This window comes from Narcine bancroftii, chromosome 4 (genome assembly GCF_036971445.1).
Source record: "Narcine bancroftii isolate sNarBan1 chromosome 4, sNarBan1.hap1, whole genome shotgun sequence".
NCBI classification, from domain to species: Eukaryota; Metazoa; Chordata; class Chondrichthyes; order Torpediniformes; family Narcinidae; genus Narcine; species Narcine bancroftii.
This window is the reverse complement of record NC_091472.1, coordinates 221,727,485-221,742,142: the sequence shown is the minus strand read 5'-3', so window position 1 is coordinate 221,742,142 and position 14,658 is coordinate 221,727,485. Positions and strand designations below refer to the sequence as shown.

The 14,658-nt window shown below is 43.4% G+C and overlaps 1 protein-coding gene across 6 annotated transcripts in view; it reads left to right on the top strand.

Moving 5' to 3' along the window:
• LOC138761609 (islet cell autoantigen 1-like protein) overlaps window positions 1-14,658 on the top strand; it is a 115,644-nt gene that overhangs the window by 89,654 nt on the left and 11,332 nt on the right. For all 6 annotated transcript variants that reach the window (XM_069934002.1, XM_069934000.1, XM_069934005.1 and 3 more), the window contains 3 exons: window positions 1,411-1,502; window positions 4,759-4,796; window positions 7,972-8,070. In XM_069934002.1, coding sequence (XP_069790103.1) covers window positions 1,411-1,502; window positions 4,759-4,796; window positions 7,972-8,070 — 229 coding nt within the window. The remainder of the gene's footprint in view (window positions 1-1,410; window positions 1,503-4,758; window positions 4,797-7,971; window positions 8,071-14,658) is intronic.

The following is a 14,658-nucleotide window of genomic DNA, read 5'->3' as shown; positions in this document are numbered from 1 at the left end:
TTTTTTCAGGGATTAAATATAACTGATGTCCATTACAGATCTTTCTGTGACTACTTTACAAGTTGATTTTGTTCATCTACAACTTACAAGCAGTTTGGGCTCCGAATGGTTCTCAGGAATGGAGCCGGGTCGTAACCTGGGGAGTTCCTATATTGATGACAAGAATGCCACAAGCCCATAGTTGCAGTGTCGAATTTGGTGTAATAATATTGCAGTGAGGCACCTTAATATGTTGAAGATCCTTAAAATTTAAATGTGAATTAGAGATGGGAAACTGGATGAACACTGATATGGGGAGAAATTGAGGTCAAGAAAGTGTTTCAGGAAACAAGAAAATTAGGAATGTGGAGTAAATATAAAATGCAAGTCACTGCTTCACCTGCCATTTTAGTGAAGGTTGGTGAGTAGTGTTAGGTGTTCCTGATCTTCTTGTGTAAAGCTGAGGGGCCACATGTCACAGTTGGTGTAGCGATTAGTGCAACACTGTTACAGTGCCAGTGACTGGGGTTTGAATCCCACGCTGTCTGTAAGGAGTTTGTACGTTCTCCCCGGGTCTGCATGGGATTTCCCCCGGGGGCTCTGGTTTCCTCCTACCGTTCAAAACATACTGGGGGTTGTAGGTTAATTGGATGGCGTGGACCCAAAGATCCTGTTACCATGCTGCATGTCTAAAATTTTTTTAAAAGTGACGTATTTGATACATGACAGAACTGGTTCTGTGGTGATGCCAATGGTTTGGCAGCTCGTGGTAATTCTGTAAAAGGTCAGCAGAAAACTGGGTTACAATGCAGTCATTGCTGCTGGACACAGATTCCCTGCAGCAGTATGCAGAGATTTAAGACCCATGGAAAGAAAGAGCATTTGCCCCTTCATCCCTGGTATTCATCGCATACGGGGATTGGTAGATGCTGGATAAGTGTATTTCCGTTTACTTGAGATTGCTTGTCATGTGATTGGCAAATTAACCGCAAGGCACACCAAATTTAAACTTAAGTATTTTTTTACCTACTTAGTTTCTGCAATTTTGTTGGAGTTGCTTGAATTCCATTTAACAGGGGTTTTACTGTACTTATTCTGTGGACATCCCAATATCAGGAAACTCAACGGGCACTTTATCCAATGCAGTGTACCACAAACAGCCATGAGATAAGTGATCCATTGATCTCTCTTGGTTAAGGATCTGACACAAAGGTAAGCTCCCTGCAAATTATGCTACTGGATCTTTTGCATCTATCTGGAGGAGCACATGTAACCCTATTATTAGTGATCTTACAGCTGACATTGTAATCTAAGTGGATGGCTGGTGAGTTCATTGACTCAAAGCTCGACATTATTTTGTATCTCAGAATGCAAAACCTGGTGTCTGTCTGTGGCTTTCACACAAGTTCATTGTTTCTCCTAAACATGCAGAGTTTACAGGATCCTTTCGAATATCTGAGCAAGGAAGAGCCTAATGAGAGGCAGGAGAAGGGGAAGGAATGCATATCTAATGAAGTGGATAAGTAAGTAAAGATTCCTGTACATGTAATCACAGACTGGAGGATGTCTCATGGTTTCAAAGCCTGTATTTATCTATAAATCCAGTGTTCGGTCTATGTTAGCTTGAGCTTGGTGATTGTTTTGTTCCAGTCTTCCTTGCTGGAAGAAAAACCTCTTACATGTTTATACTTGCTGCCTTCCTGATGTACCTACCTGAGATTGGCTTAGATTGATCCAGGACCTAATGTTCAACATGTGGAAATATTCCCATGGTCTGTACATTAGAAAGTCAAGAGTACATCTGTTAAACACATTTCCCACCCATCTAAAAATCATTAGAAATAACAAACCGGATTGACTGATGCATCATGGATGGCAGCTGTGGGCCAATTCCTGAGTCAATAACTGGTAGGCTTGAGTCCCATTCCGAGTACAAGGTGGTGCTGGGCTGTGCTGTCATTGAAGGTGACTGAGACAATAAACAGGATCTCACATTGAGAACAGCAGGGAGTTCCAGACCATTGCTTATCCCTCAGTAAACACCATCACAAGTTATCACAATGATTTTTATGAAGACTTGCACTGCAAAATTTGGATGCTGCCTTTCTCATCATTATCACAGTAACTGGTTTAAAAGAACTTAATTAGAGAGGTGCCATGGGGTACCCAGAGGTCAGAAAGGCACCATGAATGCAAAATATTTCTTTTACTTGGTTGAACACCTTTGCTCTGTCCGCTGCAACAGCGAAGACCTCCCAGTGGCCAACCACTGCAATTCTACACCCTTTCCCACAGTGACATCGGTCCATGACCTCATGCACTGGTAGGTTGAGGCCTCAGTTTTCATTCTCTTTCCCCCCCCCCCCCCACCTCAGTTTCCCTTAATTCTTTGGCCCCACTCCTCCCTCACCCACTCCTTCCTTCATCCAGCTCCCCACCTACTTTCCTTCTGTCCTTTAATCTTTCTCAGCCCTCTGCCCCTTCCTCCATCCCTGAGCTTTTTTCCCTCCTCCCACCTGCATTCAACTGGAGAGCTGGAAGGAAGAAGAAGCAGAGGCAGACACAGAATGAAAATGATATGAGGATTAACATTGTGATTGGAAACAGGGGAGGCAACAACTACAATTCGGTGGGTCAGAGACCGTGGTGGATGGAGAGACATGACCGCCCACGCCGAACGGCAAGGCACCTGAATAACAACCTCCATTCACTTATCACCTTCTTCTTTCCTCCCACCCACCCTCTTATTCGGACCACTGCCTGGTTCTTGCTATACCCGATGAAGGATGGCGGCCAGAAAGGCAGATGCTGCCTGACCCGCTGAGTTCCTGCAGACTTTGTCTGGTGCTCCTGTTTCCCACCATCTGCAGACTTCTTGCCTCCATTTATTTCTATTTAGAACATAGATACAGTACAGGCCCTTCAGCCCATAGTGCTGTGCTGGCCCAATAACCTACTCTAACAACTTCCTAGAATTTCCTTATTGCAAAACCCTTCATTTTTATCAGTTCCATGTACCTATCTCATCATCTCTTCAAAGTTCCTATTGTACCTGCCTCTACCACTGTTGCTATCAGTGCACTCCATGCACCCACCACTCTGTATGAAGAACTTGCCTCTTGCATCCCCTCTGTACTTACTCACGATGCCCCCTCATGTTAGCCATTTCAGCCCTGGGAAAAAGTGTCTGGCCTCTCATAATGCCTCTCATAATCTTCTACACCTCTATCACGTCACCCCTCATCCTGCATTTTTCCAAGGAGAAAATACCAAGTTCACTCAATCTAGCTCTCCAATCCAGGCAACACCCTTGTAAATCTCCTCTGCACTCTCTCTGTAGCATCCACATCCTCCCTGTAAGGGTAGCCATCTCTCATGCTCCTGGTAAAGATATTGCTTGATGTACTTCAGGATAAATAGAACCAGAGGGTTCAAGATTCATGTATGTGTCTCATTCACTGATGATATAAAGATTATATCTCTCATCTCCCTACCAATGCTCCAAATATCATCCACGTTCGTGCTTTCTCATCTTTAATCAGTGCAGTTCCTGCATGTGGTATGTGAGTGAATCGTTTTGCTTTGGGGTGGGAGAGAGGTGTTTATGGATATGTGTGTGTGAGAGAGAGAGATTGTCAGTTGTTTGGTTGACTGCAGACAGGTTTGGAATTTTCCTGTGGGTGAACACCCAGTGCTATTCCGGCATAGAAAAGGCACTGGGTGTTTAATCAGTCTGTGTCCATACACATTCTTGGGAGATATACTAACTCTGACCACGAGTGACATTCCCTTGTAAGACTGGATGTAAGCACCAAGCCATGTGGAAGAGACTTGCCTCTGAAGGGGCAGATGGCTACGTGGATACTGTTGGTGGGATGAAAGGTGACATCTTGGTCCTGGCAGTGTGAACGTTGCCAGGAGCAATGAGAGATGAGGATAGGAGAATATTAAGAAGTCTGAGAGCTTGGAGAATTAGATGTGAAGGAAATAGGGAAACAAGTAAATGGATTAAAAAGCAGGAGAAGGGAAAGAAGCAAGTCGTCAAAAACATGGAAACAGAGGAGAGGGATGGCCAGTGAAGGAATGAGGGTTTTTGTGAGCTTGAGTGAGTGAGAGAATGGGTGGAGGAATTGATTGCCAGCATAAACTGGATGGCTGAGGAACTTTCTTCAAAGATGCCCAGGAGTGTGGACGTGCAACACAGAACTTGAGAAAGAGAAAAGCCACCACATAAACCTGAGGGAGTGAGAACTAGGTGTAAACTGAAAGGGAACCTGTAATTCAGGGGGTTTCTTAACCTTTGTTGCTGGCTCATTTCATTGGTACTCCCAGGACGATCTGAGGTTGGGAGCCCCAAATCTCTTTGCACGTCTCTGGCACCCAAGGAGAATATGAGAAAGCAAAAATTTCTGAAAAAAAGGGAGCAGAATATAAAGAGAAAGTGGGTGGAAGGAAGGATACAGGAACGTAGAAGAGGCATGCAAAGTTTCTAGAAGCTAAGGAGCCAATATGTTGCTGGTTGGAAGAAATACGTCTCCCTTTGTATTTGTCACGTTGACAATGATTGCTAAATGTTAGAGAGGGGAACATTTGGAAGCGCAGTGAGAGCAAGAAGGAGCTCTGAAAGAGATAGTTCAGCAGTATGCTGGACATTTGGTAATCCTTATCCTTTTCTTTCAGCTTCATTATATTTTTATAACTTCAGTAACCCCCTGAACTCTGAACAGGCATTGGAGGGTACATAGATTACAAATGATAATGTGTTTCATTTGTTTTCAGGTTGGTGCTGTTGGATGAAGGACCTGAACTCTCTGAAGGTGAGAGACTCAAAGGGTCTTCCAACCAGAATGGTGCAACTACTGCAGCTCCACTTCCAGCGAGATTAATCCAAGTTTTCAATGAAAGTCTGATTTTGTGATTGCAATGATGAAATATTTGGAAGATAATCATTATTACAGTAAAAATGAAGCAACATTAGAATTCTTGAACATGAGAAAGCATAATCTTTTAGTGATGTTTACTTCCATCTTCCAAATACACAATGAAAGGCTGATTTTAGAACCATCTGCCCATCTAACCAAGAGGTTTGGATGCAGAAACCAGTAGTGGGTGGATATGTGTGCCTTGGGGGATCCACCCCCCTGAATCTTTACTCCTCTGTCCAGCCCTTTTTCTTTTCAGTTTTTCATCTTTTGGGATCCAGACAAGATTGATATTTATTGCCCATTCTTAATTTCCCCTGGGAAGGTTAGAGGTGCAGATGATGTGATGGTTGGAGGTGTTGTGGATAGTGTACAAGGTTGTCATAGGTTACAACAAGATATAGACAGGATGCAGAGTTGGGCTAAAATGTGGCAGATGGAATTCACTCTGGATAAGTGTGAAGTGATGCATTTAGGAAGGTCAAACAGGAAGGTGCAGTACATGGTTAATGGCAGAATTCTTAACAGTGTGGAAGAACAAAAGGACCTTGGGGTCCAAATCCAAGATCTCTCAAGATTACTGTGCAGGATGATAGGGTCGTTAAAAAGGCTTATGTTATTAGTCTGGCCTTCATTAGTCAGGGGATTGGTTCAAGAGTTGAGAGGTAATGTTGAGCTCTATAAAACTCTAATTGGACCACACTGGTTGCTTCATTATAGGAAGGATGTGGAAGCTATGGAGACAGGGCAGAGGAGATTTATCAGGATGTTGCCTGGATTGGAGAACTTGTTATATGAAGTAAAGTTAACAGAGCTAGAAAAGGAAGTAAAACATGAAAATCTGCAGACACCATGTTTGAAGTCAACACACAAAGCTTAAGAAACTCATGAGGTCAAACAGGGTCCTTTATGTAGCAAAGGTAAAAATACAGAATTGGCATTTCAGGCTTGAGCCCTTCATCAAGGTATGGAAAAATGTCAGCACCCGTCCAACAAGAGTGGTGAGGAGGGGAAGTTGCACAGGCAGGAGGTGATAGGTGGAGAAGGGAGGGAGGGGATAGAAGCAATCAAGGGGAGAAGGGATGGCTAGGTGAAGGGAGGGAGGAGAAGAAGGACTGATTTACTGCATCTGGTGCTTCCTTTGTGGCTGTCTATACATTGGAGAGACTGGGCACTGACTGGGAGATCACTTCACTGAGCACCTTCACTCTGATCTCAACAGTGGCAGAGAGCTCCCAGTAGCCAACCATTTCAGTTCTGTCTCACATTCCCACACTCGTCTGTCCATGGCCTCATGTACTGTCCCACCAAGACCACCTGCAAATTGGAGAAACAACACCTGATTTTCCATCTGGGTTCTATCCAGCCAGAAGGCATTCACCAACTTTTCCAGTTTCTGCTAACCTGCTTCCTCTTCCCCGTCCCTCCCTTTCCCTTTCCAGTTCCCCCCTCCCTTCACCTAGCCACCCTCTCCCCTTGATGCAGCTGTCTCCTCCCTCCCATCTCCACCTATCACCTCATGCCTTTGCAACCACCCCTTCCCCCCCCCCCCCCTACTCTTGTCCTAACAGAGCTAGGGCTTTTCTCTTTGGAGTGAAGAAGGATGAGACGTGAATTAGTAGAGGTCTACAAGATTATGAGAGGCATAGGGTGGAGCACCTTTTTCCAGGGCAAGAGAAGAAAACACCAGAGAATGTCCGTACGAGGGGAGGGATGTTTAGGGGAGATGTCAGTGATGTGTTTTTTTACACAGAGAATGGTGAGTGCCTGGAAGACATTGCCAGGTGTGGTAGTGGAGGCTGGAACAATAGGGACATTTAAAAGACTCTTGGACAGGCACGTGGATGAAAGCAAATAGAGGGTTATGAGGTAGGGAGGGTTTATAGAGGTCGGTACAACATAGTGTGCTGTAATGTTCTAAGGTGGTGGTGAGCAATCTTGAACTGCTGCTGTTGGAGATGGGGTTCCAGACTAGCCCAAGTGATTGATGCATTTCCAATTGGGCGGCTCAGTTAGTGTAGCGGTTAGCGCAATGCCTTTACAGCGCCAACGATTGGGACTGGGATTCGAATCCTATGCTGTGTGTAAGGAGTTTGAATGTTCTTCCTGTGTCTGCGTGGGTTTTCCCCGGGGGCTCTGGTTTCCTCCCACTGTTCAAAATGTACCGGTATTGTAGGCTAATGGGTGTAAATTGGGTGGCACGGTCTCATGGGCCAAAATTTATACATTTTTTTAAAAATTGAAATGGTGTGTGATGTGGTGTGGCATCTCCTGCTGTTCTTCATGGTGGTGGAGACCATGGGTTAGAGGGGTGTTGAGGAGCTTCAGCCGGTAGCCTTGCGACTGCTGTGGGTCTGTGGAGGGATTGAACACATCAGGTACCAATTAAACAACCTTGCTGTGTCCGGGATAGTGTTGAGCTTCTTGGCAGTTGGCACCACAGTCATCCTGCAGAGGAAGAGTATTCCCTTCATTTATGACTTGTGCCCTGTGGATGGGAAAAAGGCTTTGGTGTATCACTCACACCTCCTGACCTGATTGTAAAACTGCCACATTGATGTGGCATGTCTGATGGCGACCTTCAGGGAATTGGTTGAGGGGGCCTAGTCACCCCAGTGCCACTGTGGTCAAGTTCAAGTGTTTGGACGTCCTCTTACGGCATTGTTTCTTGGCACTTGCCACCCATGCTTGACTGTTGTCAAGATTGGGCTGCATGCAGGCATGGGTGCTTCATTTGCTCCATTTGTCAGTTGTTCAGCGCTACAGATCCATGCAGGTCCCTGCACTGCACTTGGGCATGTCACGTTACCAGGGCCCAAGGATTGACTGCCCTATTTAAGCCAGGTTGTGGGGACTGGAAGTGAGCTATTCTGCTTCACGTCTGTACAGAAGAGCTACCAGGGTGGGCAGGTGGCCTTGATTAATTTGCCAGCTGCAGTAGGAGGTTGGTGTCAATGTGAAATGGATCCTTTGCTGTGAAAGGGAGAATATAATAGTTTTAATTTTACACTGATGTTTCAGTCCTGCATCATGTTCCTTGTAATCTGATTGTATGCTGCTTCATTCTCAGGGAAGCAGAGTGACGTACCAGTGACCACTGCCAGCCAGGATCCCACACAGCTACCAACACTGGAACCTCTGGGCGACAAAAATGATTTGTACGAGACAGGTAACGCCAAATACAGGTGGATAATCTCTCCCTGGGGCTGGTGGAAGTTACCCTCAAGCATTGAATCAGATGGGTTCAGGAGAGAATTGAGACTAACGTTTTTGATGTGGTTGTTGGGAACAGAGTGGTAGGGACCAGCACTTTGGATTTTATTTGGGGAAGGGTGGGAGTGCAATTATGAATGGAGCAGAGGGATATTTGCATAAATATTCTTCAATATTACTTCAGTAATGCAGTAAGATTGCCAAACTATCAAAGGTTTAACTGAGTGATCCACCAAACCTTGTTTACCTAAAGCTGAGTCATGGCACTGTTATATAAAGGAGCCAGTTTTCCACCGAGGTGTTCATGGGACTGCCAGCAGCTCTCGGCAACCTTCCTCAGTTAAGGCCCAGGGATCCTGGGCCAGCAGCAGTTCTGTTACTGTGGCTCAGAGGGATCAGATACACAAATCATTGAAAATAATGTCTCTTTTTGATTTGATTTGGACAAAACCGAGTAATGCACAATGAACTGTGTACAGGTATCAGGGTTGCATCACCAATCTCTCATTGTTCAGACACTGTGCTTCCTGTGTATTTTTCCCCGCTGAAGTGCACAACTTCATATGCCAGAACTTAACACACTGTCTCAATTTATCTCTATCCCTTTGCTGCTTCCTTAAGCAAACAAACTCGCCTCTTTTTGGGCCATCAGCTGATATAACAACAATATTTTAATTTCCTTTATCCAACTCCCAGATCATCAGTCTTGTAAAAACTGTATACTTGTAAAGAAGACCTAGGGAGGAGAGTGCCTGGAATACAGAACATTTATATATCAAAGGAGATTAAATACACCAGTGCTTTTTTTTCTAGAAAATCATGGATTGGATTGACCTGTGAATGGTCTTTATGTTAAAAGTGATGTAGTGAAGGAGTTTTCACTTGGTTATGGAGACTGGAACTATTGACTATTAATGGAACAATCTCCAATAAACCACAGGAAACAAGTTTCCTTCCCCAGAGAATGGTTTGGATGTGGGATGGTTGAGGTGACATGTAGATGTACTTGACACAAAGTTAAGAAAGTGCATGAACAAAAGGTTGAAATCTGGTGTTCAGATGGAGTAGGGTGGGGAAGGCCTAGTGTGGGGCTTAAACGCCCACATAGACAGGTTGGTCAAGTGGCTCGTTACTGTGCTTGGAAGACAATCGGGGTGTGGTCTGCGACTCTGACATTTTTTCTTGACTAGCACCAAGATCAGGCTAGCTGGCCCCTGTGCCATTGCTATTGGCGGCACCTTGTTGTATGTGCATTGATTATCCTTCAGTGGCTTTGAGCCATCCAAAAGATGTAATCCATCAAAACAGTTCTTCTGACTGTAACCTGTAAGCCCATTGGTCCAGTATTTCAGTCCCTGAGCTCTAGATGTTGTCAGAAATCAGAAATTTGACACATCGCGATCCTCATGAGATATTGCAACATGGTTCGGAAACTGATTGGCAACTTAAAGATTGGGAGTTCAAATCCCATGCTGGTATGTAATGACTGATTCAGAACATCTGATCATTTTGTGGAATATTGGCAGAAAAATTATTCTTAAAAATTTCCAGATTGTTAAAAAGACTTCGGATCATATATGGCTTAACGGAAAAAAAACATTTTCCAACCTGTGACTCAAGGCCCATACTATTTGATGGACTATGAAGCTACCAAGTTGTCAGGGCAACTAGAAAACATAATAAATCCATATCCTGATAATCTAAATCTAAAAATAACACAAAGAAGTCATTAGTACTTTTATTAAAGTTAACACCCTTGAGAGTGAGTGCCAGGTATTTGTATTGTAAAGCTTTCTGTGAATTACTGGGATGTGTTCGATTGAGGAACAGTTTAGTACAAAATTCCAAATCTAACATTTTTGTACTCCAGCCACAAAGGGCAAGTTAATCGGATCATTTGGCAACGTATTTATATTGTGCCTACAATAGTATTTAGCTGGAATGTGATCAAGCAGAAATACTTCAATAAAATAGAATACTTCAATAAAATAAAATTCAACAAATAGAAATTCATTCACCCATTGACCAAAGTTATTAGAAAAGCTACCTAATAAATGTTTAACATTTTAAGGTTTAAGGAAAGTTGGCAGATGCATTAGATATTAGGTTGTAATATTAATTTCCAAATTATGTATTGGGTGTTGTCTGAGACACACACATTTGGATATCAGCCGAATGCACAATGCTTCTCTTATTCAGCAAGTTAAAGGAAATCTGTTTGAGAGGCCACAGGATGGCTGACGAAGGAAATAGAAAATGTCCAGTGTTACAGCAGCTCAGAAGAGCTCTTTCCTTTGTATCTATTGCAGGTTGTACCTTCCCTGTCAGTGCCTCATAGAAGATAATGTCAGGATGTAACTCTATACCTAATGAATGCAGTACCTGTCCCAACTCCCTGAAACTGTGGCGATTTCAGCATTGACATGCTCGCTTTTAGATTAGGGTAAATAAATAAAAAAGTAGAAAGTTGCAATTAATACAAAAATATGATATTTCAACTCTGCAGACAGATCTTTTGGTGCTCCTGGAGTCATTTATGGTGAGGGAGGTTCAACAACATGATAGCTGTGGGGGGAAAAAATGCTCTTGTCCTTGAGGAGCTAGTCCTCAGGCTTCTGTGCCTTCTGCCCAAGAGCAGTAGTGAGAAGAGGTAGTGACCAGGGTTGATGGGGGTCCTTTATGATACCAACTGCCTTCTTGAGGCAGTGCCTCACATACATGTCTTCAGTGGATGGGAGGTACCTGTGTTGGACTTGGCCAGGTTCAACACTTTCTACAGCCTTTTGCATTCCCAAGCACTCAGTTTGGTGCTACCTCATGCACCCATGATGATCTCATTGACTTTATCCACTTTGGTGACTGGCTGAATCATGGTCTGGTATGGGGACACCAATACCCCTAAGTGGAAAGCCCTGCAAAAGGTAGTGGACACAGCACAGGGCATCACAGGTAAAACCCTCCCCACCATTGAGAAGATTAACCCTAACCCATCAGGAAAGATGTACAGGTGCCACAAGACTCACACCACCAGGTTCAGGAACAGCTGCTCCCCCTCCATCAGACTCCTCAATGACAAACTCCGTTCAGGGACTCGTTTAAGGACTCTTACTTTGTACTTTATTGATTTTTTGTTCTCTCTGTATTGCACAGTCGGTTTGTTTACATTTCTTAATTTGTTTAAATGTATTTGTATCTTCTTGAGTACAGTTTTTTGCACCACTAGCAAGTAGTAATTCTGCCTCCCCCACAGGAAAAAGTAAGTGATGTCATGTTTGTACTCTGACAATAAATTTGAACTTTGAACTTTGCTGCCAACTTCTACCCTGACCTTGTATTCACTTAGTCCATTTCTAGCAAAACTTTTCCTTTTCTCAATCTTTCTGTCTCCATCTTGGGAGACAAACCCTCGACAGGCATCTTCTACAAACCCACAAACTCCCTCAGCCACCTCAACTGCACCACTTCCCACCCTGTTCCCTGTAAGGATTCCATTCCTTTCAATTCCTCCATCTCCATCGCATCTGCACCCAGGATGAGGGTTTCCATGCCAGATCATCAGAGGTGTCCTCCTCCCTCTACCACCATCAACTCGGCACTCACTCCCATATCCATTCCCCACACTGGCCCCTTCCATCCCCACGTGTAAAAAGGACAGGATTCTCCTTGTCCTCTCCTACCACCCCACCAGCCACCGCATCCAACACATTTTCCTCTGCCATTTCGCCACCTACTACGTGATCTCACCACTAGATACATCATCCCTGCTCTTGCCCTTTCCACCTTCTGCAGCGACCACTCCCTCCATGACTTCCTTGTCCACTCCTCCTTCCCCACCAATTATCCCCTTGGAACATAGCCCTGTGACCACAGGAGATGATTCACTTATGTCCACATCTCCTCCCCTCACCAACATCCAGGGCCCCAAACAATCTTTCCATGTGAAGTAACTCTTCACTTGTGAATCTGCAGGGGTCATCTGCATCCAGTGCTCCTGTTGTGATCTCCTCTACATCGGAGACACTGGGTACAGACTGGGAGATCATTTCATTTAATACATTGGCTCTGTTCACTGAAATAGTGTGGATCTCCCAGTGGCCACCCATTTCAATTCTCCATCCCATTCCTTTGCTGACATGTCTATCCATGGTCTCATGCACTGCCAAACAGAGACCACTCCTTGGCTTTGGTTAGATAGGGAAATCAAGAGGGGGCGTTTGATGTGCTTGCCTTTAAATGTCAACGCATTGATTATGAGACTTATGGTGCCACATTACAGCTGTACATAGCATTGGTTAGTTTGCATTTGGAGGTTAGTGTACAGTTGTGTTTGCTACCACAGGAAGGATGTGATAGCAGTAGAAGGAATGTAGTCACGATTCACCAGGATATTGCCTGGAATGGAGGCTGGGTTTATTCTCATTGAAATGGAGGAGGCTGGGGAGGAGTCACGTGATGGAGTAGTGGCCGGACAGTGAACTCCAGCCCTCTCCAGAAAAGTCGGGAAAAACAAAGGAAAACACAAAGGCACAGAAATAAAAGTTACAGAAAAGTGAGTATAAAGGTGGAAAGAAGATGGCGACAAAAAAAGAAAAATCGAAAGCAACGGTAAGAAGAGAGGAAGAGAAGACAAAGGAGGAAAAAGGTGAAGGCCTTACCTGTTCGAAGAGGCCCGCTGCGGAGAGAGAAACCCGCTCACTCAGGTCGGTAAATAATGGACTACAAAAATGGCTCGCTGAGCCGAGTAAAAGTGCGCAACCGCGCATGAAAAAAAAACACACCGACGGGAGGGGGGACCAGCTGGGGAGTCGATCTCCACAGCCGGCAACGACAGCTGCAGAACACCTGCAGCAAGAAGAGACCACAGAAGACAATAGAAACAAGAAAGAAGAGAAGGAAAGGGCAACAAAGAAACAACAGATGGCCAACCCAGAGGAAGAAGAAGAGGAAGAGGAAGAGTACAGTGAAATAGAAGAAGAAAAGAAAGGCAAGATAAAGAAGGTACTTTCTCTTATTAAAGGATACATGGAGTCATTTAAAGAATGGCAAACACAGGAATTTAATGATTTAAGAAAAAGAATAAACAACACAGAAGAGAAAATAAATAAAATGGAGATGACCTTAACAGAAATGGGAAAGAAAATGGACAAGATGGAAGAGCGGGCAGTAGCAGCAGAAATGGAGGTAGAAGACTTAAAAAAGAAATTGGAGGAATCTAATAAAAAAACTAAAGAGACACAAGAACTACTAGCTAAAAAAATAGATACAATGGAAAATTATAACAGAAGAAATAACATAAAGATAGTGGGCCTTAAGGAAGATGAAGAAGGCAAGAATATGAGGGAGTTTATAAAAGAGTGGATCCCTAAGACCCTAGGATGTCCAGAACTACAGCAAGAAATGGAAATAGAAAGGGCACATAGAGTATTGGCCTCTAAACCACAACCACAACAAAAACCAAGATCTATTGTAGTAAAATTCCTAAGATATACTACAAGAGAAAAGGTACTGGAGAAGGCAATGGAAAAAGTAAGAGAGGGCAACAAACCACTGGAGTATAAAGGGCAAAAAATCTTCATTTATCCAGATATAAGTTTTGAACTCCTAAAGAAGAGAAAAGAGTTCAATACAGCAAAGGCGATTTTATGGAAGAAAGGGTATAAATTTATACTAAAGCATCCAGCGGTATTGAAAATATTTATTCCAGGACAACAAAACAGACTATTCTCGGATCCAGAAGAAGCAGGAAAATTTGCAGAACAATTACAAAAATAGACTGAGGGATGAAGACGGGTAATGAGAGTAAAAATGATCACGATTGATATGTATGCGGGTAAAGAGGTATAAGAGTGAATAGAGACAATGTGCATATGTGAATGTATCTATACTTAGAGGAAAATATAGATAGTATAGACAAGAATTAATAAGGGAAGGTAATGGAATAGAGAGAATAAGGAGGGAATTAAAAGAGTGACCTTTATGACATATGAAAAGTGAAATCTTTTCTGGGGGGGGCTGGATGGGGGGAAATAGCGGTCACTGCAAAATCAGTTGACGCTTGCGAGTGGATTCGCAAATCCAAATGGAGAGGGGAGATGTGGTTGTCCGACAAGGGATAAAGGACAACTCAGGAGGGGAAGGGGAGATTGGGGATAAAGAAGATAGAAATAGGAGAATAAGGAAAATGTTGGATGTTATAGGAATGTTGTCTTATAAAGAGTTGAAAATAAGAAAGCAGAAATGGAAAAGGAGGAAAGGTAATGATGGAAAAACGGAAAGAGAAGATAAACAAAATATAAAATGGCTACGCTGAACTATATGACTTTAAATATTAATGGAATACATAACCAAATTAAAAGGAAGAAACTACTAAATTTAAATGAATAAATGTATTCCATTAGAAAAAATAACATATAGGTTAAGAAATAATATTGAAATATTCGAACAAATATGGGAGCCTTACATTAAATACAATAGCGAAAACCTACCGGGGACAAACATTACCTAAATTGATGGAAGGAGAAGGAAAGAAAAGAATGGACTCAGT